Below are 24567 nucleotides of genomic sequence, written 5' to 3' on the forward strand. Positions count from 1 at the left end.
GTAAAATTCAAAACATAAGGTTTAAAATTTAGAATCTGGACATTTCACATTGTTGTTTTACAGAGGAAAAGCCAAAAAATATATCAAGAATTACAATACACGTGCACAGCTATTGTATTGTGCATTACACCTTTTGTTTAACAACATTCCCATTGCCACTGTCATTGTGATTTTGTTTCAACTCCCTATTATTATGGAACATAATTCAACACCTTTGATTTCTCTGGAGCAATGGGATTGCCGTCACTGTCATACTCAATTTCTTCCTCGTCATCAGGATAAGCAACTACAGGAGCATTCTTCACGTAGTTGAAATACGACTCATGGTCATCTTCATCCTCAATGTCATCTCTTCTAATCCTGGTGTATTTTGCATATTTTCACATTATTAGCACAATTAAAAAGAGACTAAACAAATTATATTTACTATTTTAATAACACGCATTGGTAATTATTTCATAGTTTTAATACAAAAAAGTTCAAATGAAAATATGTTATTCAGGATGCAAAGAATTTCCAACTTTCCTTTTGGCCCAATTAGTCTTAGCGATGTTGAACAAGTGAATATACTCAAGGCCTTTCTCACTGATCTGAGTTTATCACTGCAAACATCTAAAAGTGGCAAATTACTACCTGGCCGATGGGCAAGCAATAGACCCTTAGCAATGGCTCTTAAATTTGAATAATGTTCAATACTTACACATCATAAGCCTCATATTCACATAAAAAAAAATCCTTTGACTAGAAATTTAAGCAAGAGGCTAAGGATGTACAAAGTGTTGTTATTCAAATTTAGGCCCCATTTTATATCCAAAGGGTCTGTGGGAGTGATGATATCCATCAATTCTACTCTCAAGGATTTCCTTTGTAAGCTACTATTAAAGGGGCTTAGTCACGGTATTTTGCGTTATTTTGGCCACATCCAAAATTACCTTTAAATGGAAGGAAACCTGAAATTAACAGTTTTGTAAGACAGAAGTACACCAAAGAGATAATGATAAATCATAAAGGAAAAGGATAGCTAAGGATGGAGAAGATTAACACCGATTACAAACGACGAATTTGAAAAATTGAGGCTGAACTTTTCAATATGCGCAAACAGTGACTAAGCTCCTTTAACAGTGAATTCCATGTGTAAACTATTAATTAATGGTATTTTTTTCCCTTGCCATTGCATTGCAATCAATTAAAAAAAAATTGGAATAAATAAAAATCAATAGCAATACACAGTAAAGGAACCATTAATAATTATTGTTCAGTCATAGAGTACACTGGAACCCCGCCTTATGGCCACCTTGTTATTATGGCCACTTCATTCTGGCACAAACAAAAACTCAGTCAGTCATTTTCCCATTTAAAGAAACCCCTTAATACAGCCACCCCAATAATACGGCCAGATTTTTGTGGCCCGTTGGCAACTGGATTGACGTGGTTCCCACTGAATAAAAATAAACTCCAAAGGGCCGAAGCAGAGTGTCAATATTGTCTATATTATGGTGCGAGAGATTAATATATAAATTCAGGTTTCCCTTGGGTCAAGTGAACTGTCCATAATCTGGTGTTCATGTATCCTTAAGGAGAGTTTGACTGTGGTAGAATTCAAAAAGGGAAGATATCAAAGATAGATGTATCAAAGCAAGCATCTATAACTTAAGATTAGTTATTAAGTTTAAATCTACTTAGCATTCTATCGCAAATGACATTACATGTATCTTATTGGCTTTGCTACTCACTATCTTTAATGCTGTACATGTACAAGTGTATGTAGATAGTGAGTAGCATAGCAGTTTGCTTTTGTTAACAAAATTTGGGCCATTTCTTTACATTTTCGAAATGTCTGTGAAAATGATTTAGATAAAGTTTTGAATGACTAGCAGATAATAAAAAATAATTAGATTATTCACTCTTGATTTCTATGCATGATAGATGACTCTGCTTGGGCTGAGCCACCTTCAACTATCACTCACAATAGAAATCTTGAGCTCATAATCTATTATTGTTAAGTGCAACACATTTTTACCATGAGATTAGCATTTGGCAAATCGATTAATGATTGCTTAAGGCAAAAAGAAAATAGCCATCAGAGCTTTTAATAACATGTCTTGAGACAAAAACAAAGTACATCGTCCACTAACTTTTTCTTGTCTTTTTCACTCTTTTCTTTCTCAGACAAGCTTGTTTCCTTTTGTACTTCATGCTAAAGAGTTAAGAAAAATGTAAGAGAAAATATTATCACAACAGAGATTGCCTCAAACTGAGTATGATAGACCTCAACTTGGTGTACTTTGGACTCATAACATCAACAGCTTTAGCACTATAACAAGGAGTTTTAAGAAGACTCTAGATGGTGAGGGGGTAGACAAATGGGCAGTACACCTAAGCAGGATTGTAAGTTACTTTTGTCTTTAGAACAAAAGACGCTGGTGGAGATGTTCAAAGCACCAGGGCAAAATTGTTTTTACAGGAGGTCGTTGTGCCTAATGTCTGGTCTTTTATAAAACTCTTGCATCAATGACACTTGCCCCTTTCAAAATTATTAATCCGATGTACATGTATAACAAAAAAGTTACTTATAATTTAATTAATTTAATCATCTTACTTCAATTCCTGCCATGAACTTATCCAACTCATCTTCCTCATCATCGTCATTTGCTGCTTGCTGATTTGCTGGCCTGCCTTCATCACTGTCATCATCATCATCAACAAATTTTGTCTCATCATCTTCATTATCGCTATCTACAAAGATTCTATAAATAGAATGGGTTCTTTTACTTCCATTCAACAGGAAAAAATGAGTAACCCCATCTATAAATAGTTGCATAATAGGAGCTCAAGTTTCCTCTCTTTTCTCTCAATGTTTTCTTAAGTAAGTATTTAAACACTTCTTGTGTTTATACACACTCGTGAACCTCTAGGAGAACTCAGAGAAGTAGAGTATTCTTGTTCTACTTCCTTTAGAAACACTGAGAGAAGAGGAAGGAAACTCACAACTTTGTTAAAGCTGCATGTACATGTATCAAAAGGTAAATACCCTTTGGCAATGCAAAGACCTTTTTAAAGAAACTGTTGGGCTGCATCGGTTGGCAAGTGAAACACTTGGCTGTTAATCAGCTAGCAGTTGAAAGAGGTAAATTAACCACCCTAGCAAGTTAGCGAGGGTAATGCTGGAAATTTCAATCATTAGCCCTTTGCTAGAGTTCGCAAACTCTGAAGAAGGGCAAATACTCAATAAGTCAGCTTCACTAAATCGCAAAGGTGCTCTATTTACTTTTACCTGTTGTAAAACTGTTTGAGCAAGTACCATCTAGCAACATGTTCCCAATAATTTTTCCTCTAACTTTTGTAACGTCTTGGTAAATCTGATTATGGCATCTTCTGTAGACTCTTACTGAAATAATTACCAGGTTGCTATGTTGCAATCCCCAAATAACTTTAAAAAAATTCTAAGGCAGCCAATCTAACCACTTTTAGTCACACAACATTGAAATCCAATTAGGGTTAGGGTTATGATCACAGAATACCCTGTCGTTTATGCCCACCTCATTTAACTTTCAAATCGTCTCTTCGTAGAAAAAGGCAGAACGCACAGCAGGTTTTACTGTGTTCTTTTCTTTCATGGGATTTAAATACGTGGCCCTGTGTTCTGTAGTTGTATTGTAACTGAAAAGCCCCATCAGGGAGTGTCAATATACTATTGTTGTTGCTGTTGTTGTAGTTTATAATTATTACAGAATACTTACGGTTTCCTGGCTCCTGGTAAGGGAAATGAAGAAACACCTTTCTTGGAAGGTTTAGTTATCTTAACATTCCCATGATCTGGTCTAGAAATAGGAATTCCTCTCCCTAGATTACTTGGCAGAGGTTCTTCCTTCTTGGCTGCCAATGCAAATCCACTGAAACCAAAGCCCCGTGGCTTGCCAGGGCCTCCCTTGCTGAACATCGTAGAGAAGTGAAATGTAACTTATCAGAACCAAGACAACTTGAGCGAATAAATATACTAAGCTATTATTCCATTTTCGTGTCCCGGGATCAATTGCAACGATTTCTTTCGTGTAAGGTTTCCAAAATTATTAGCAGATCTCCACCTGTGCTGTAAAATGAAGTGTTTATTTCGCTAGAAAACTGCAACAGAATCCGCCATTACTCACTCGTTGCGCAGTTGTTTTCTGAAGTGGTAAATCTTGCGCACGATTTGCCGAAGAAACCGCTGGACGACTCGCTGGAAGCAATTTAAACCCAGTCTTTTATAATGTTGCTCGGACAGAACTAATTAAATTATTAGGTCCGTAAGGGTCCTTTTTAATTATATGGCTGTGTCTCACAAGGACTGGGAACTACCGAATTCACGAATTTGATTGGCTGAAATCGATATTGAAAGCGGTCTATATTTTCCCATCTAGACCGGCATCTAGACCGGTAATTTTTCACGGCGAAAAAGTTGCAAACCAGAATGCAAAAATATAATTATTGACTATTTTCAATTAACAATATTTACTTACGGAAGTGCCAAAAAGCCTGATGAGAGAAAAAAGTAATAAGAACGAGCAAACTTTGGCAGAATTAAGTTCAGCTCATCGCAGTTCGCAAGCAACATGTCAGTTATTACAAACCAGTTACACAAAACGAATTAAATTTCTCTAGTTTACCATATAATAAACATCTTATTAACCGAGCTCAGTCGGTCTGTATAGGAGAATCTTGACCTCGGTCGTGTGCACAGACCTCAATGCGTTCGGTCTGTACTCACGACCTCGGTCAAGAATCTCCCATATAGACCTCCTGCTAGGTTAATAAGAGCTAAGTAATAAGATGAGAAAGCCTGCTAGTTCCGTCTGTACAACAAGCTACCCTGATCCGGGGGCTTGGTTTCTTTGCAATGAAGCAAAAACGCAGTGTCCTATATTTGTATCTCTTCCTTTATGTTTCATGAAATTTTCTTTTCTTTTCTTTTTCTTGGTCCAAACGTACAAGGGTTAGACTACTGGGCATAACAGCTCATGATTGATTCGCTGCCGGACCATTGCATGTGTTTAACACGACAAATACAGTCGCAGCGAATATTTTTATGTTCTTTTTTTTTTCTTTGTTTTGTTTTGTTGCACAGTAGGACCTCTCTACAGCGGCCACCTTAGCCTGTCCACAGACCTTCTGTTTCCTCTTGAGTTCGTCGAGATCGCAAGTTTAGCAAAATATCAACCCGGCTTGTGCAATATGAACGCGCTCGCCCACAGACGGCCCAAGGTCAGTATGTGACTGTTGTGACTAAATTAAGAGTGCAACGAACTCTTTATCTATAGACTTTGTACGGTGAGGTGTTTTAGATTAACGTTTTAGATTAACGTTTTAGAGAGGTTAAAATAATAGAAGTGACGGAGTGGCGAAGTGACGGAGTGACGGAGTGACGGAGTGACGGAGTGACGGAGTGACGGAGTGACGGAGTGACGGAGTGACGGAGTGACGGAGTGACGGAGTGACGGAGTGACGGAGTGACGGAGTGACGGAGTGACGGAGTGACGGAGTGACGGAGTGACGGAGTGACGGAGTGACGGAGTGACGGAGTGACGGAGTGACGGAGTGACGGAGTGACGGAGTGACGGAGTGACGGAGTGACGGAGTGACGGAGTGACGGAGTGACGGAGTGACGGAGTGACGGAGTGACGGAGTGACGGAGTGACGGAGTGACGGAGTGACGGAGTGACGGAGTGACGGAGTGACGGAGTGACGGAGTGACGGAGTGACGGAGTGACGGAGTGACGGAGTGACGGAGTGACGGAGTGACGGAGTGACGGAGTGACGGAGTGACGGAGTGACGGAGTGACGGAGTGACGGAGTGACGGAGTGACGGAGTGACGGAGTGACGGAGTGACGGAGTGACGAACTGACGAAATGACGAAATGACGAACTAAGAAAAGAATGAAGGAAAGAAAGCAAAAACTCGCGAACGAACGGACGCAAGGACGGAATGAAGGACATACATTTACGAAGGGACGGATGGGAGAATGAATGGATGGATGGATTTGCGGAAAAGTGGGGGAAAAAAGCGCGAGGAAAATTCTGGCAAGTGATATTGTCAGTTAGCTGGGTATACATGTGCAACACTAGCTAGTTGTTGAAGATAATTGCGTAGGGTTATTACATAAGACTACAAATGCACATGACAAAATGAGTCAGACTATTTCGATGGTCACAAACCACAAAGGCTTGGCCAGATTTACGAAAGGGAGCTGGTGAAGCTGTGAAATATTTACGCAAGGCGTGAGAAAGTTTTGAGAGCCACGATTTTAGCTAAGAATGTGGCCCCCAAAACGTTCTCACGCCTTGCGTCATTAAATATGTCACAGCTTCGCCTGTTCCCTTTCGTAAATCCGGCCAAACCTTTGTGGTTTGTGACCATCGAAATAAACGCTAGTATGGCTTTAATACAGGCGTTTAGTGTAAATTGAAGAAGTCTCCGATAGTTAGACGAAACAAAGTTTTACAACTGCAGTTAGCAAGTTCGCAGAGCGCTGCTCACTAGTTTACCTTAAAAAAAGATTATTTATGTACAAACCCTCGGGATTTGTTTCTGAGGGATGGAACTCCCATTAAATTGTGTCAACAAAATTATTAAAGCTTTCCTTTTGTTATTAGTGACCTCATTTTCTTTGAGATAATCCAATATCCTTCTGGAAAGGCCAGTTCTTTAGTACTGTTCTCATTTCAATTTCCTACGGTGTTTCAGTGACTTTGCTTTCTACACCTATAGTCCACTACTGATATTCTTCCTGAAAGACCGGAAGGCAGTTGTTTGATTTGTCCGCACGCTGACTATCAATATACCAAGCAACGAGATTAGAAAGTCAATGTGCCGGCGTCATCGGCCTCCTACTTAAAAACAGGTCATTGTTTCTAGGTGCAAGGAAATTTGCTGGTTCAAAGAATTGAGGAATTGACGGACTCACGAGCTGACGAACTCAGAAACTCAGAAACTCACGAGCTCACGAACTCACGAACTCAGAAACTGACAAGCTGACCAACTCACGAACTCTCCAACTTAAGAACTTACAAAATAACGACGAACTAACGAACTAACAAGAGGATGAAGAAAAGAACGAATCAACGTAAGAACGAACGAACAGACAAACGAACGAACGAACGAACGAACGAACGGACGGACGGACGGGTTAGGGTTATTACATAAGACTATAGATGCAAATGAGAAAATGAGTAGGACGCAATTAATATTTTCGAAGGTCATTGATACAAACCCAGGTGCTATCTTTCTGTGGGATAGATTTCCCACTGAATTTTCTCAACAAAATTAATCTCTGCTTTAGTCATTAGAAAAGTTTCCTCAGTGACCTCATTTTCTTTTCTAATCATCCAATTTCCTTCCCAAAAGGCCAATACTTTAGTTACTTCCTTTTCAATTTCTTTACTGCGTTCCGACGCATTCGTTTTCTTTACGGCCGATCGTCTAATTCCTTCCTGAAAGACCGGAAGGCAGTCGTTTTATTTTTCCGCTCGCTAACTATCAATACCAAGCTACGAGATTAGAAAGTCAATGCGCCGGCGTCATCGGCCTCCTACTTAGAAACAGGTCATCGTTTCTAAGTGCAGGGAAATTTGTTGGCTCAAAGAACTGACGAACTGACGAACTCAGGAGCTGACGAACTCAGAAACTCAGAAACTCAGAAACTCACGAACTCACGAACTCACGAACTATCCAACTTAAGAACTTACGAAATAACCAACTAACGACGAACTAACGAACTAACAAAAGATCGAATGAAGAAAAGAAAGAACCACATGGAACCAACCAACCAACCAACCAACGGACGGACGGACGGACGCAGAACGGACTGAAGGACAAAAGGAAGGATGGACAGAGGAATGGATGGATTCGCGGAAAAGCGTGAATAAAAGTGCGAGGAAAATTCTCGCAAGTGAATTGTGATTAGCTGGGTAGACAACAAGTTTCTAGCTAGTTGTTGAAGACAATTGCCAAGGGTTATTGCATAAGACTGTAGATGCAAATGTCAAAATGAATAGGACGCAAACAATTTTCGAAGGTCATTTATACAAACCCAGGGGTTGTTTTTCTGTGGGATGGATTTCCCATTGTAGTGTCTCGATAAAATTAATCTTTCCTTTTTTCATTGTAAAAAGTTTCTTAGAGACCTCATTTTCTTTGTTAATCTTTCAGTTTCCTTCCCGAAAGGCCAGTGCTTTGTTTAGTTACTTCCTTTTTAATTTCTTTACTGCGTTTCAGTGCCTTCCTTTTCTACACCAACCGTCTAATTTCCTTCCTGAAAATAGAAGTTTACGGCAAATTAAGAAGCACCATCACAGATTGACCTTGGCGCTGAAAGGCTGGCACTGTGAAATTCTGGGAGCTTTTGCTTTTAAATGAAACCTTATGCGAAACTAACAGAAGAAGTAATTATAAAGAAAATCAAACGAACAAACAAGTGAACGAAAGATGGAAAGATGGATGGACCGAAGGAGGGACGGACGGACGGACGGATGGATACGCCGGAAAGCGCCGGAAAAATTATTACCAACTGGTGAATTGTGATTCTGCTGGGTAGATAACGCCTTTCTAGATCTAAATATTGAAGAAAACTGGATATGCTACACGTGCACAAGGTAAATTAGCATTCACATGGTAACTTGCATACACATGGCAAATTAATGAGACGCAATTAATTTTCTAGTAATTTATGTACAAACCCTCGGGCTTTGTTTCTGAGGGATGGAACTCCCATTAAATTGTCTCGTAACAAATAAAGCTTTCCTTTTGTTATTGTAAAAGGTTCCTTAATGACCTCATTTTCTTTGCAATCATCCGATTTCGTTCCGGAAAGTCCAGTTCTTCAGTTTTCTTTTCAATTTCCTGCGGTGTTCCAATGATTTTTTCTTTCTCTGGCACCAATCGTCCAGTTTCCTTCCTGAAAGACCAGAAGGCAGTATTTTGATTTGCCCGCTCGCTGACTATCAACACCGATTAGAAAGTCAATGAGCCGGCGTCATCGCCCCTCTACTTAGAAACGGGCCAGCCATTGTTTCTTCGTCTGGGAATGCGCTTTTTCCCCTTTGTCGAAATTAAAAAACAGGAGCTTACGGAAAAGAAGAATCGTCATTAATTAGCCTCTGCGCCGACAGCTATGCAAATCAATAATTCTGAGAGATTTTTGATTTTAGACAACATCGTATCCCTTCGTCTCCAAGATTTATTTTCCCCAGGTCTAAACACGACAGTGTATATGACTAAACGAAATTACAAACAAACTGACCCGTTTTAATCGGCAATTGCTACAAATGATCGTTGACGATTAAGTCAATATAACCGCTGTTGCCTTAAAGAAGTGTAAACAACTGTACTAGGCAACGGATTCCAGCCTTCGTTTTAAACCGAATTACCCGACAACAAAGCTAATATCGTTTTTATGTGAAATTTTCTCGGTGACGTTAAATATCTCAGAGAGATATATATAACTGTGGGAACTGTGTGAAATTTTGAGAGATACCTCTTCATAGTTACAATGTCTTCACCTTTTGAACACCATAATAACTCGATAAAAAAAAAACCAAGATATTTTTCTCGAGTTTGCCAATTTAACCCTACAACGTAGCTTTTGCCAAGAAAGAACGACTTCCTATTAACAGAACTTTCCACCAACTCGCATGAGTTAAACAGTCACCAGAATTAATTATTTGCTTCGTGACATTTTCGTTTCCATAAAAAAAACCCCGATTGTTTCACCTACGCTTGACTTACTAAGGCACAATATGTTAAATGAGCCTTAACAACCACAAAGTGCCTGTAGGCAAAGTGTGGGTGCTATGTAAGCTTATATAGTACGTGTTATTTCTATTCATTCCCTGTTGGTCAGCTACAGTTTCGGCGAGAACAAGAGCTCATTAAGTGGCTGCAGTTTATAGCAGTTTGTTGAAAGCAAACTTTGTCGAGGGCGTCGACTATTCAAACGTAACATGGAAGGAAAAAAGGTAAGTCGATTTTGAACGAATTTTGTCGGTGTTTCTTTAGAATACAGGCCAGGTCGAATTTTCCATCACAAACACACCCAAAAGCTGTCTAGTTGAGTTAGGAACTGACTAGCTACAACACTTTTCTTCATGACGCAAGCCGAGTGTCTAACATCTACAGGCAATATACTCTGCAAGACACAAGTCGATAACGCATTAGTTTAACATTTCGTTTACTTCAATGTCTGCGTCAAGGTATCACAATTGGAAAGTTTATGCAATATCGTCGCCGATCATACAAAGGTTTATACACGATTTGTATCATCCCTCGAATACAATCTAGATCACTGGCTACTGCCAACAAAATCAACCTAAATCCCTTAGTGCTGTGTGGGACTAAAAAATTCAAGTAAATCTAACAAGCAAGAAAAAAATATGGAAATAAGTTGAAAGCCTGCTGAGTGAATCACTTGAGAACACAGCCCGTTCCATGTCACACCTTGAGGGAAGTTTCAAGATTTTAATATACATGTCATGTCTGTTCCCGTTTCATACAGATCCTTTTAATGCTGGTCCTGTTCCTGGGTGTCTCCTTGGCAGACGAGGTCCCTGGATTTTTCCGTGATAAATCTGTGCCTAATAAACTGGACCTCGGCCTTTGGAAAAAGCACAAAGCTAGGGATCAACACGAAAGGTTTGTGAATATTGTTGCTTAGTGCTGACGACACGGAAAAAGCGCATTTAAAGATTGAACACAATTACGCAAATAACTCTTATCTCAAGTGCGGGTTATTTTGGTAGCAAAGAAGCTCAAACTTTGCATAGTCCGCCCTCGCTACAGGTTCACATGAGAACACAGTTAGTTTATTAAGCGATACATAGAATAACAACTGACACTGAAGCGACAACTGAGCCGGCTTGCGTGAGTCGAATGACTGATGGGACACGCTTGACTGGCGAGTGGACGAATGATGAAAATATTTCAACAATGCGGAAAACCTAAGGTAGTGAACCTTATCAGAAGCTGTTTTGTTTTGTTATATTTCTTTTGGTGGGAAGGGAGGGAAGGGATTGGTTGAAGTGCGACAACAAAAACAGGAACTTTAATAATGGCTCTCCACAATAGATTTAAAACAACGGCGCACAGTACACTCTTTTTATAAGAATGTATTTTATAACTGAACATCGAGGCTGAAATTTGCGAAATTTTAAGAACATTTTAAGAATAAACCAGCCGGGCTGAGATTTTGAAAAGAATATAATTTTGTGCGTCGAAAATTTGTAAATACAACACAATTATATGTTTTTAACTTATCCGCGTAAAATTCTTCCTTTCTCTTAACGGAAAAACTAACCGAACAACAACAAAAACAGCTCTGGCCGTATGTTCGATCGATCCAGTAAAAACTGATTTCAGCAAGATGTTATATCTGGTTTTAAGGTGGCTCAAACAATTTCCAACAGTTAGCCATTTTGATGGGCCATTATAACCCTTCTTTAACACTTGATGCTACAATCATAGTATCAAAACACGGCCCAATCATTGGTGAACACGTTGTTATAATTTTTGTTACAAAATAGGTTACCATAGCAACAGTATGACCGGGTAAAAACTCCCTCAATTAGAGCTTCAGGGGCTTATAATTCAAAAACGGCACAGTGAAAAAAATTTTATATTATCACATTTTGATAAGCATGATAAGACGCAACTGTTGGCAAAGTTTTTTTTGAAACTGTACACTGGGTTCAGAACCACCGTAAACTTTCAAACCTTTAAGGTGGCTCTGAACTCAAGAGTGGTTATGACACAGAGTGGTTATAATGACCCATCAAAATCTAACTGCTGGAAACTGTTTTGAGCCACCTTAATGCCCACAGGCTGACTCTGAAATTACTTTAACACCATCCAGACACAAAGTACCTTCGAAAACAGAAATGCCACATGCTACAATCTAAGAATATCCACACTGTGAATATTTCCAGCTCAACAGCATCTACTGTCTTAGGCAACAGATATTAAAAGAGAAAAAAAGAGAAAAAGAGAGGGCAAGAAATATGCAAACGTTCGCCAAGGTGGTAATTGGACATAACGAAATAAATTTTGTAACTAAATATGAGGAAAATTAACGAAAAAAAAGTCTAAAAAAAAACTATTCCTAAGAATACTTGTATTTCTGTGATTATCGGCCGAAGACTATATGATCTCTGTCTTTTTCTGACGCTAAATTATAAAACCAAAACTGCTAATGCGGACTTAAAAAGCTGACAAATGCGATGACATTAATTCTAAGTCCAATATGCAATAGTTAACTTCTTATACAAATAATGTGAGAAACCGTAAAATGCTTGTTAGAAGTCCAGCATGACTCATTTTAGTCTAAATCTTCGTAAAAAAAAAAATTGTGTGGGTTTATAACTGGAAAAAATGTCAATTGTAGCGAGGCAAAACTTACTGAACGGTAACTTAGTTTCAAAAGCTCCGAACATCTCTTGATCTATAAACGCAATGTGGTAAATAGAATGGATATCTCTCGGTAAGGTAGATATCTTTAATTCAACATATGGTGGCCTCACAAGTATACTGCGGGTCATTTAATTTAGCTAATCAACTTGGGAGCTAAACGACTGGTAACCCGTTGACACGCAAGCATGACAAAATAACGCATTTCACACAAAAAAATTAATTTTGCAGAGAGGACACTCGAACCATGAAGGCAAAACAAACAGAAGCAAGCAATGATATTGAAGTCAGGTAATTTCAACTTGCAAGTATCTGCATCATTACAGAACGTACGTAATTTAGTGCGTACTGCCTGTGATATCCAGGGTTTTTAAATTGAAATAATTGAAGAAGCAGGGGCATTTCGTAAAGTAGGTGGAGTCATTATCCCGTCAAGATGGTGGCGGTGTAATTGTGAGGGGAAGTGCTAAAGAGGGTTACTTCCCCCCGCATGGGGTTAAGGAGCAGGCCCTGAAAAAAAAAAAATAAATAAAAATCTTGTTTAAATAGTGTCCAATTGCTCAGCCAATCAGATTACATCATTTGCATTAGTATACCAGTAGAATTCTACTAATTAACAATTAGATTATGAGCTCGAGATTTCTATGAGATGATAGTTGATGAGGCAAATATGTTAGTTTTTAAGAACATCAAATTTCTAAGGGGCAACTATCAGACCGATAGTTCCTAGACATAAACTCTCTATTGTCTTTATTGTTCACCACTAAATTTTCTTCCGTGCGCCAGTTCAAAAATCATATTGAATTATTTTCAACTTTTTTAGATGAAAGCCGTGAAAGCCAAACGTAAAATTTGAAAAAGAAAACAAAAACAAACTCTCTTATTATAAATTCGATTGTTTATTTTCTATAAGCCCGCTTGTTGACAGAAATATTTTCACAGACGAGTACTATCCATCCGGGTATTTTCCTCGGACGGGTACTATGGGCTGATAGTGTCTCTCCGCGGATGAACACTATCGCGTCACGGGATCAGTTTAAACCAATAAGAATCGGAGAAAATTTAGTGGTGAACTATAATGGCTGATAGTATACGAGTAGCTCAGCCAATCAAATTACAGCATTTGTATTAGTATACTAGTAGAATTCTACTAATAACAGATAGTGTTTGTACTCCTTTGCAGACACAAACTGCCCATCCAACATAAAGCTGGGCTCTTACCTGAAAATGACGTCACATATACACCATTTTGCCACTACAAAGTCATTCCAAAAGTGTTTCATCCATTTGTCGACCAGAGAGGAAATGAGTACTTTCCCGTAGGGAAATACTATGAAACAGTATGTGATCCACCGGATGACGACACCGTAATGATTGGCCAAGTTGCCCGTCAGAGATGTGAATTAGAATTGCACCACCATTATTGTTTCTCTAAAGAGGAGGAATTACCAGTTACCTATAAAGCTCGCACGAGGAGAGGTGATAAGTCGTACACCAAGAAAGAAAAATTGCGTATAGGATGCGAGTGTGGCTCATTAGATGTTCGAAAGCGTTGAAAATCAATCAGAGATGTTGCTGTTTCCAGTGTGCTATGGACAAGATTGATTAGTATAGTTTACTTAATACGCTAATTCTTATCATTAATTAGTAATATTTTACAGCGCACAGCAATGACTTCCTTTAGCTTAATATGTAAACAGATTTCCTAGTGGCCTAAAGTACTGGGTGGAAAAACAAAATGGTTAGCAGAGCGAGCGAATTGCGGGCCTGGGGGGTGGGATCTCACTGGGCAATTGCACCGCACTCGGCTCGCTTCACACAAGGGAACCTCGCGGCTGCATTCACTTTATTTCTCAACTTTACTTCAACGTATTTCCCCTCCCGAATATGATGGAAAGAAAGCAATGGATTTTTTTGAAGAATGTATAGTAAAACGTTATATATAGTCAATCATCTACACTCAGAAGTCAAAGCGGATTGCACCACTGGTTCCCCCCCACCCACTCCCCGCGATGTCATAGAAACAGTCAATAAAGCCCGCCGGTCTGTATAGGGTTGTAAATTACACTAACATAAAGATCCCACAGATGTTAGCCTCTTCCTAATTTATCGACGATAAGGGGAAAGCTAGGCAGGGGACTTGCCGTAAAATTGAGAGGGGAAGGGGTATCCCCGTAATGTTCTGACCTATTTCCCACCGAAGCGAACAATGTGATGGTTTTTTTTTTTTTAACCCTTTGAATACCAAACTTTCGCCAAAAAATACCGTTTTTAACCGTTTAGTCAGGTTTTTTAGCTACCATGACGCTAAATAAGCCTAAGTTTTGCTAAAAAAGCTTTTCTTTACTAAAAGGAGATTTTTCGAGGATTAGGTACAAAATTGAGCAAAACTTCAATTACGGGCGTGCGCATAAGCCAATTTTTTTTTTTTTTTTGCCATTAACCGTTCTCAATTTCGTTTGTTGGCCCTTTCCTTTCTGTTTTTCTCTGCCCTTTTACACTGGCTACCTTTTGTATTGTATGTTCTTTCTGACTGCAGTGAAAAGTTGGATGTTCATTACGGGCGAAGCCTAGAAATGGACGTTGATCAATCATAGGCGTTGTGGACCATTTCACCACGGTTTTGCACCAAAACTGATAACCTTGTTTTTCGATTTGCGACGTCGGAATGTCGTCGATATCTAAACCTGACCATTGTGCGGAAAGTGCTAGCCTAGCACTACTATCTGCTTATCAAGAATATCTGATTACATTTAAATAGATGACGTCACAAGTGGTACAAAGAGCACGACTATTAATTACGCATATATGCGTAGTTGGTATTCAAAGGGTTAATTTCACGTTGAATTTTGAACGAGGTGGGCCGGGCTTCAGTAAGTTTGTTTTTCACCGTGCGTAAAATAACACTATTAAGGTGAAGAAATTAAGACGTAAGGGTGAATGCTGTTAAATTCATTTCCTAGGAAGAATTCCAGTTTACTTTTTCAATCTGCTGTAAGGAAGTGCAGTGATACGGTTCAAGATTAGACGATTACATTTATCTGACGCTATAGCTAAGCTCATAAGATGAATAACGAACAGAAATGTTCAACGCATCCAAAAGTAATCATGTTTAATGCGCACGTTTGATTGGTGGAAAATAGAGGCTAGGTATTAACCAGTTTAAAGGCATTATAACAGCTAGAATTGTAATTTGTTATCAATATTTAACCTCCTTGTAACACCAGATGAAGGCGAGATGGATATTCGAGTAGTGGAAATCTGCCTCCGAAGCTGTAATTTACTGGAGAAGTCGAGACGTGGGGCCTCTTAGCCTCCAGCACAGACGATCTTTGGGATCTTCACGCAATCTTCTTCCCTCAAGTAAAAAATGGAGGGGAGGGGGGGCGGGGAGGGAATTGCGTGATGGGCCCGGAGTGTCTGCGTAGTTGGCTATGGGCCGCTAGAATTATTTTTATTTTAGGCAACTTGAACTGGGTTGTTATTTTTTGGAATTTTATTGGACTTAATTAATAGTTTAATCATTTATGTCCAATAAAGGAAATTAAAGGGAAAAAACTGTTGTGCTATCATTGCATTGAAATAACACATCATGATTGTTTTTAGGGGCACAAAGCGACGGATTTCGCTGAAGTGTTTCAAAACGCTGTTTTAGGCTATCTGGAGTGCTTTTAAAGCTCTGTAGATAATTTTAATCAGTTCGGTAATTCTTTGTAAACTTTAGTCTTCTCGAATTTAAGGTCAAAATCCCTTCTCTACATTTCTAATTCATATTCAGTTACAAATCGTTTATTTATCATTGTGAAGAGTAATACAGGTATTCACGTTTTCTTCGAGTTAAACCTCATCAAATTACTAGCTAGGCTGTTCTCACTGCTTCCGCTCAACACACTTCTAGAATGATTAACAGTCCTTTCTTTTTGAAACGAACACAGGACATCTGATGGCCAGTCCATCTCAAGATCTTCATCATCAAGTTCATCTGTCACAAAAATACTGCTGCCCTCACTTTGAGGGACTTTGCGATCAATTTGTGTGACAGTTGCCGAAAGTCCAGGGACTGGCTTCGAAAACAACTGCATTATGCTTTTACCTTTATCTACTGAAGACGCAGAAGAATTATCAGTCTTTGTCGAATCGACATTTTCCTTGTTTCTCATAACTGTTCTGAGCGTAGGCGGGTTTCTAAAGCAAGTTTGCTCGATCGAATTCGCGATGTCCCTTCTCCCTTTGCTTTGACTGGCTGTTTCACACATAGGAAACGTTGACTTTTCCAAGGCATCTTCTTCAGTGAAAACGTCGGTTCCGAATTCTGACGAAGAGATTGGAAACACCCCTGTTAACTGCTCGGGAGAGGCGAAGCCAGAAAAATCATTAGAAATGTCGTTGTCGTTAGCAACTCTATCGTTTTTTTCATCAGTTGAAGAGCTTGGCTCTTTGTCTTTGTCCTTTGTCAGGTTAACACTCCTTGATTGTAAGTTGTTCTCGGCATCATTATCAGCTTTGCCTCCATTTTCCATGGACTGCATTACGTCAATAGCTCCAACCATGTCTTCAAGGTTCAGCCGCTTTAGAACGAGCTTGGCCTGGCGCGAGTACTCCTCTTGAGGCTCATCCGGGAATCTCGTATGCAGCGCGTTCATACTTCCTAATAAGGCGCTGTTCTGCATCGAGCACTCTACGCATGTCACAGCCACAATGGCGTCCTGAACGGTGACGAATTCGCGAAACATCAAGCGCGCATGCGCCTGCGCTAACCTTATTAGGCTTTCCAATAATCTGATGGTGGTCCGTGCTGCATTGCGCAGGTCGGCTTGCCGCTGACAATGATAGTACCGGCTCAGAATTCTGCAAATACAAATTAGACGCACGTTTTCTTACAAACAGTACAGTCATGTGCAAACATAAGAACGAGATCATAAAAAAGTTTCTTTCTACTGGAAATAGCGCGAAGATAAAGCGTAGGCTTCCTCTGAAGAAAACGGGGTGGTTGGGTGTAATATTGAAGGAAATATTATTTTTATAAAACTGCGAAATTTCTGGGTGGCAAAAACGGTAATGAGCTCAAACAATGCTGCGTCGCGCAATGAGTATTGAATACATCGGGTTCAAATTCATTGGGAAAGTTAAACGTGTTATGGTCTTTCAATATTCAGAGCTATCTTTTTTGTAGCTCCATCAAAGTCTGATTCGCTATGCTGATAAGGCAAATCTTGTAAACAACGATTTCTCTATAGAGTATTTTGACCCGCGTTCGAAGTGTTTTGAGCGGAAGAATTATTATTGAACGTGTGATTAGAGAAGATTGCTTGGTCAAGCCAGACGCACGATCCACTCACCTTGTACTCTCTGCTGTAAGTTGAGGCTTAAGAGTTTTGACGTAACAGAAGTACGCCTGCATTCTTTCCATGCTCCAAAGCGGCTCTGACGAGGAGGCTGCTGTGCGCAGGCCCTTTCCTTCCAAAATGAACGATGATACGATCCTGAAACAAGACAAACAGGAACGTGTTTGGTTTTGCATTACTACGCTATATGATTGGCTTAAAAAAGTAGCGCCATAATTTGTCATCCAATCTTCATCCAATCAGAAGTAAAACCCCAAAATCCAGTCGCGACGCGCTCGCACACGTTTTCCCGCGCTTTGCATCAGCTTCATCTATTTGCTTTTAAATTTGTTTGGTTCACTGGACTGTCTGTGTTTTTTGTGGTTTTCCAGAGCGATTACTTTGGTTTTGGTTTTACAACACCCAATTGAAAACGGCGCTATCCAGAATTAAAACAAAAACAAAAACAAAACAAACAAACAAAAAAAACAAAAAAACAAAAACAAAAACAAAAAAAACACAAACAGGCAAAAACAACCAAACAAATGCAACGTGGAAAAGTGCTTTCAAAACATCATTGAAAGAACACCAGCTAAGAATTTTTGTGTGTTTAAACATTAGCTAAGCATTGTAACAGTCCAAACTTATTAAGTTACTGCTTAATATTACCGCACCTATCCCACTCTTCATTTCTGGCATCATGTAAGACCAGAAGGAGATCAAATCTGCTTAACAACGGACTCGCCACGGCAATGTTTACACTAAGACATTCAGAAGGGTCGTACGGTCCTTTGGGATTCGTGGCTGCCAAAATTGTTGTTCTTGTGCTGAGTTTGCAAACCATTCCTGCTTTAGCTACACTGATCGTCTGTTGCTCCATAGCTTCATGAATACCTGAAAAACAAACGAGTTTGCTTCTTGGAACTACAGTGTACACTGTCCGTGAGAACAGCTGCTTCTCATTCCTGCCGAATGGTTTAAGGCTGGGAGCTTGAAGAAAACTGGAGCAAGAACTTCATCTGTACTGTGGAGGAGGCGGAGAGTGGGATGGGAGAAAAGAAGGGATGAGAAAATTGAAATGATGGGCGAGCAAAAAATACTACAAAACAAATGTTCGCTTGCATCTAAGTGTGAACACGTGACGCCGAAACATGCTATAATTGGGTGGCAAACGTGGCATGATTGGCCATCAAACATTTGAAGTTTAGCAGACCGTAACGCGAACTTTTACGCTCTGAGAGATTCTGAAAGTCTCGCTCCTGCCAATATTTCCTGTTTATACTAGAACTAAAACCACTTCGCGAAAGGCGTATGTATATTGACACAGGTCAGAGTCAATTTCTCTGAAGAAGTCTTCAATGTCCAATCTTTCTGACATTTCGTGTGCTGAACTTTGAGCGCGACAGCTCGCGCCACGGTCTGCTAAACTTCAAATGTTTGACGACCAATCATGCCATGTTTGACACCCAATTAGAGCATGTTTCGGCATCACGTGTTCACGCTTAGATGTAAGCGACGGTAATTCAGTACCGCCTTTAAAGCACTATGCTTCAAGTTCACGAAGTGGATCCCCCGGAAATCCATCTTTTTTAATCCTAAAAGAAGAGGAAATAAGTAACAAGGATCTACATAAACTAGTTAACATGATTTAAGCAGGACAAAACATTTTTGCTATTTCTATTGAGTCATAGAAACAAAAGTAGAAGTTTGGGAAAATTATATATGTTGGATGAGGATGTCATGAGTGTTTCCAGAGCTGTTTTGAGTTCTCACACACTTTTGTTCAGACATGTTTCTATAATATTAATGGATATACAGAAAAAAGATTGTCCTATTTCTTTTAGAAAACACCAGGAGGGAAAGTCCACAGTCTTGTTTATCAAAATAACAATTCTCTTTGCCTGTGCAATCATTTTGCTAACAAAAATATGAAATGCCTTTTAGTGTTCGCAACTTACAGGGAGATTTCTAAATCGCAATGTCATTTAATGCAGATGCTTTGACTGTTTATAAAATTGTCCTCACATGTTCTGTCATGTTCTTGGATACTGTTAAACTCGTCAATACAGCACAGGCCACCATCTGCTAAAACCAAGGCCCCAGCTTCAAGCTGCCACTCTCCTGAGTCTCTTACAGCGGCCACAGTCAGCCCAGCACTAGTTGAACCGATTCCAGTAGTCAGGACTGAACGAGGTATGATTTTGGCCGCATACTTTAGGAACTGAGATTTTCCTGTACCTGAATGCAAATTTAACCATTTACAGATTTAGTATATAGATAACTGTGACCTGGGTCACCATGTTGTCTTCTCGAGCTAGGCATGGAAGGTACACTTAACTCTCACAATGCCTCCCCCTGCCCCAGGTGGGTACTTGCAAAGTTTTGTGCCAGTCTGGTGTGAGAGAAGGGGAGGGGGGGTGACCAATAGTCAATGGACTTCCCTACCATCTAGAGAAAGTGGCAATATTCCTAGTTTCTGAATTGGGTGACTTTGGCTGAGTGCGGACACACTCCAAGATCGGCATCTTCAGTTGAGGCAGATCTGATCTAATAAGAAAGACAACACCCATTCGTTACCTGTGGATGCATCACTCACCTGGGTCTCCAACCAACAGCAAATGCGACTCTCCCCTCACCCGGGTCCCAGAAGCATCCACTCTCTGCACACCACCGATGAGAACCAAGGCAACCGCAAGTTTAACAGCATACAAGCCATAAACCTGCGGACAAAAGCTGGAGAGAATGTGGTTTCTACCTTGGAGGGGGACATCTTTATATCTCCCCCAAAACTCGGCAAACTCTCGCTTCAGTTCTTCAGTGACAAGAACGCCAGCTCTTTGCTCATTGTTGACAGACAAGTGATTTGCCTTGAGAACAACCTCAAGGTCACAGCGACTCTGCAGAATTATCAATGGATGCAAGACTGTGTTAACAGGACGGTACATGTTTTACACAAAAGGTAAAATTTGCAAAACTAAGAACTTGCCAAGGAAGGCAATGATTAATCAAGAGAGGACATCATTTACAGGGAATTTCCAGCCACAATTTAAAAAGCAACCTCGTCACAGAAACTTCAAACATTTAATGTGTATATAATGCAATTGCTAACCAAATGCCCCAACACTTATAGCTGTCTCTTTAAAGCAAGACAGTAGTCAACTTCAGGGTCCACTTCAGTTTCTAAACAGGCATTTAATTTTTTTGATCAATAGAGAACTCTAATGACAGCACTAATGGGAGGCAAGGTAGCCTTGCAGTTAGTGTGCTTCTTTCTGGACTGAGCAGTGCAGGTTCAGCTGGGGACATTGTGTTTTCTTCTTGGGCAAGACACTTGACTCTCACCATGCCTCTACACCCAACTGTACAAATTGGTAGCAGTAAATTTAATCCTGGGGGGTAACCCTGCAATGGACTAGCATCCCATCCTGGGGGAGTAGAAATATTCTTAGTCACTTCATGAGATAAGTGCCATCCTGATGGGCTTCTTGGCTTGTGTGCAGACTTTATTGACGGCACTAACGAGTCTGTCTTTGGTGTAAACTTACATGCTATTGCACAGGTTTGTGTTACTTCATGTCATGTTGCTTACATGCAAGTCTGGCTCCCGACACTGATAATATGAGTACAGTGTGATATGGATAATAATATTGCTTTTATTTAATACTTACATCTAGGAACACTGGCTTCCACCTTCTCATAACAATGCCGCACACGGTTATGTCATCACCAGCTTTACAGGAATCTACCAAGTCATTTTCAAGTATGACCCACATGGAGCGTGGAATGGTACCGACGGCAAGCTTCTGAACCTGCTCTTGGATTTTAATTTCTTGGTAGTCTCGGCAACTTGTAGGTTCTGATGCTTTGAATTGAAGTGAATAACATAAAGATTTAAATAGGACTATGCAATGAGCAGAACTTAGAATTGCTATCACGTCTGCAGTTTTAAATCATATGAAGCTCACAAGAATGTAAAATAATAGTTGTAACTCTGGAGTAATCAATCAAACAAAAAATATGAATTAAATCAACACATCAGTTACTTGATAGCGGAGCTCTGGCGGCCTGAATGCCAGGCTGAGCCCCATACTCATATAGGAAAGAAAAGGAAACTCATGAGTTGATTTTCTCATGGTTATCATGGCTAGCGGGCATGGGGCAGGGGCACATACGCATGACGGCAACAGCGGAGTTGCACAAGACGACGGCCATACTCCAGCTAATAGGTTGACAGAAACATACAACCTTGGTTTATAGCGTCCCTCTTTGATATTAGACATCTATGTTATGGTCAGTTGATATCTGTCAAATCAAGGTATCCGCTGACCAGTATCATGTGACCATATCGCAGGCTCAACTTTAGAGCTCATCAAGATCACATGTTTTTTGGAAGTTGACCGCTGACTGAAAGTTGGTTTTCGATTGGATCACAGGCTCATGTCAGGTTAACTTGCTGTTGCCAGGGTTGTTCGGAAGCCAGTTAACGCTAGCCCAGGATTACATGAAAAAGTTAACTGAAGTATAAATTTTTCTTGGGATTATTCAAACCAAACCAGAAGGCCGAAACAATATAAACAGAAAATCTCACCCCAAAGTTAACGATCTCGAAAAACTTCTCACTTATCCTGGGTTAGCTCAATCAGGCTTTGAACAACCTGGCCCAGGAGCTCCACTTTTAGGCTTGGCTAAATCTATATATTAGATCAATGTTGATTGATTAATTGTTTAATCGATGAATCAATTAATAATCAATCAACAGGAAGAGATGGGCTCAATCAACAAAACAATCAATTAATCATTGACAAACAATCAATCAATCAACTTAACTCAATACATCATATTGATCAATCAACAATCAATCATTTTACTAATCAACCAATTGCAATTGATTAATTTATGACTGATTAATTAATCTGTAATCAATCAATCAATTAATCAATCAATCAATCAATCAATCAGTTAATCAATCTTTTCCAACACACCAATTCAAACCTTTGTAGAGAAACTGAATGGGAACTTACCACCATCCGACAGGCAAGTGAATTTGTTAGAGTTGCATTCTTTGGATGATGGGCACGTTGTAGGTTTAGGAATGGAGTAAAATTGTTCAAAGTCAGCTTGGACTCCAAAGACATGTTTGCAGCGGGCACAGATGTATTCTTTCTCGTATTCCAATAACTTTACTGTTGATACTCTGATGACAGTACCTAAAGATAAATGAAGGACAGTGTAATTGATTTTAGCATGTATCGACATACAAGATCAACATACCTAGCTCATAAAAACCCCAGCTGTTTGGTTACACATACAGCACTACAAATTATGACAAAGATCCTGAAGGGAAGGGTAGGGAAGGGGTAAGGTAAGTAAAGTCTGCACACAAGACAAGTGGCCCATCAGGAAAGGAGCATATTCCGGTTTCTGTAGCATGAAGCAACTAGGGATATTTCTAATCCCCCCTGGATGAGTAAAGTGTCTTGCCCACAAACTGAATACAATGTCCCCGGCCAGGACTCAAACCTGGACTGCTCGATCCAGAGTCACATGCACTAACCATAAGAGCACCAAAGTAGCGAAGAGGGGGGGGCGCTATAAATCTCATTTCTCAACCCAAATTTTTTTCTCAAATCCCAGTCCCATTCCCATTCTTTGTTTGTGATTTCTAGTCCAAGTGACCTAAATGTCATTTTCCAATTGAAAAAAGAGACAGATTCCAATTCCCATTTTACCTCTTCAACCCCCTCTTTTCTTGAGGCCTTATGTTTTTAAGACAGAAAGACGGAAATAAAGGGCAAGGGGTTCCCTCCCTTGGTTCCGTTACTTTGCTGGAGACAGCAAACATTAAGGATGCTTTCCATTATGCCAGGCCGACAGGTTAGGTACCAGCAGGTCTAACCGAGGAAAATGGAACGACATTTTCCAATCAAACTGGGCCAACCGAGAAAAATGGCTCTTACAATTTTGTTCCTTTCCCGAGTCAACCACATAAAGTGAAAATCTACTTTAAAGAAGTAGGGTAACAATCCAGTCTGTTAAAATCGAACAGCAAATTTAGCTCCAACAAGTTCAACCGGTCAAACTGGACCACCTCTAGAGGTGTTTCCAAGTATTCCGGTCGGATTGAACCGAAACGGCCCTTTCTATTTGACTTCCGACCGGAATTTTCAGCATAATGGAGAGCACCCTGGGCCTTTGAGTCAGCCGTAGGTCAGGTGAGAAAGAGGGGAGGGGGAGGCCGGGGGATAAAATAACCCATGGAACCCAACCGCTCCTGACCAACCGGTTACCCCACCTGAAAGAGCAAGAAATCGGCCGATGTCTGACGTCTTGGGAATCTTATCTCTGCGAAGTTCAGGACAGATCGGAAGGTTAGACAACCTCACGTGTAAATGCGACTTGAACGACATGGACATCTGCGTTGCATTTTCCTGCATAATGGACACAGCCGCCTGGGCTAGAGCGCCGTCAAACAAAGGCAACATCTTGTTCGGAGCTGCTAGCAGTTTTTGGCTGACCTCGATGTTGGAATCAAACAGTTCTAATGCGTTCACCACGACACAATACTGGCCAGTAGGATCGTCAGCGACAAGAACGCTCGTGATGTCTTCCCTGTGGTGCTCTTCCAGAAATGCTTGAAAAACTGCGATGCATTCATCTCCTTCGCGGCCATTAGCTTGAGACATTTCTGTCTTACTATTTCTAAGAAATTACACCAATCGTATCACCCGAACATGCAGATATTTTCCCGTAATTCCCGTGCATTCGCATAAAATATCATTTTCTCGCGCTTTCCCCGCCAAAACACCCACTGTT

At 40.1% G+C, this 24567-nt stretch overlaps 3 protein-coding genes across 4 annotated transcripts in view; 1 reads left to right on the forward strand and 2 right to left on the reverse strand.

The window, feature by feature from the left end:
• The window catches only part of LOC110058618 (ATP-dependent RNA helicase DDX42-like), a 96896-nt gene extending 92708 nt beyond the window's left edge, over positions 1-4188 (reverse strand). For both annotated transcript variants that reach the window (XM_089285132.1, XM_089285133.1), the window contains exons 1-4: positions 3741-4188; positions 2600-2747; positions 2136-2197; positions 213-360 (exon numbers count right to left, since the gene is read on the reverse strand). In XM_089285132.1, coding sequence (XP_089141258.1) covers positions 213-360; positions 2136-2197; positions 2600-2747; positions 3741-3940 — 558 coding nt within the window. In that variant the 5' untranslated portion in view covers positions 3941-4188. The remainder of the gene's footprint in view (positions 1-212; positions 361-2135; positions 2198-2599; positions 2748-3740) is intronic.
• Positions 4189-9816: 5628 nt separating this feature from the next.
• LOC110058673 (uncharacterized) lies at positions 9817-15988 on the forward strand. The gene is made up of 4 exons (XM_020765327.2): positions 9817-9990; positions 10527-10663; positions 12662-12721; positions 13614-15988. The coding sequence occupies exons 1-4, from the start codon at positions 9976-9978 to the stop codon at positions 13984-13986; spliced, it is 585 nt and encodes a 194-aa protein (XP_020620986.2). The 5' UTR covers positions 9817-9975; the 3' UTR covers positions 13987-15988.
• Positions 15989-16190: 202 nt separating this feature from the next.
• LOC110058619 (DNA helicase MCM9-like) lies at positions 16191-24560 on the reverse strand. The gene is made up of 8 exons (XM_089285159.1): positions 24047-24560; positions 22776-22961; positions 21423-21616; positions 20351-20651; positions 19780-19992; positions 18429-18648; positions 17770-17913; positions 16191-17278 (listed from the first exon to the last, which is right to left on the reverse strand). The coding sequence occupies exons 1-8, from the start codon at positions 24435-24437 to the stop codon at positions 16252-16254; spliced, it is 2676 nt and encodes an 891-aa protein (XP_089141285.1). The 5' UTR covers positions 24438-24560; the 3' UTR covers positions 16191-16251.
• Between the last annotated feature and the right edge of the window lie 7 nt (positions 24561-24567).

This window comes from Orbicella faveolata, unplaced genomic scaffold, assembly GCF_042242905.1.
Source record: "Orbicella faveolata isolate gen_17 unplaced genomic scaffold, um_ofav_v1 contig_13, whole genome shotgun sequence".
Lineage (NCBI taxonomy): Eukaryota > Metazoa > Cnidaria > Anthozoa > Scleractinia > Merulinidae > Orbicella > Orbicella faveolata.

Coding starts and splice junctions, on each gene's coding strand:
- LOC110058673 (XM_020765327.2), top strand. Junction 10,664..12,661: donor GCTAGGGATCAACACGAAAG/GTTTGTGAATAT, acceptor TTAATTTTGCAG/AGAGGACACTCGAACCATGA. Junction 12,722..13,613: donor AGCAATGATATTGAAGTCAG/GTAATTTCAACT, acceptor ACTCCTTTGCAG/ACACAAACTGCCCATCCAAC.
- LOC110058619 (XM_089285159.1), bottom strand. CDS start 24,437: ATGTCTCAAGCTAATGGCCGCGAAGGAGATGAATGCATCGCAGTTTTT. Junction 17,914..18,428: donor AGAAATGAAGAGTGGGATAG/GTGCGGTAATAT, acceptor GTCTTGTTTCAG/GATCGTATCATCGTTCATTT. Junction 17,279..17,769: donor CTTACAGCAGAGAGTACAAG/GTGAGTGGATCG, acceptor TTGTATTTGCAG/AATTCTGAGCCGGTACTATC.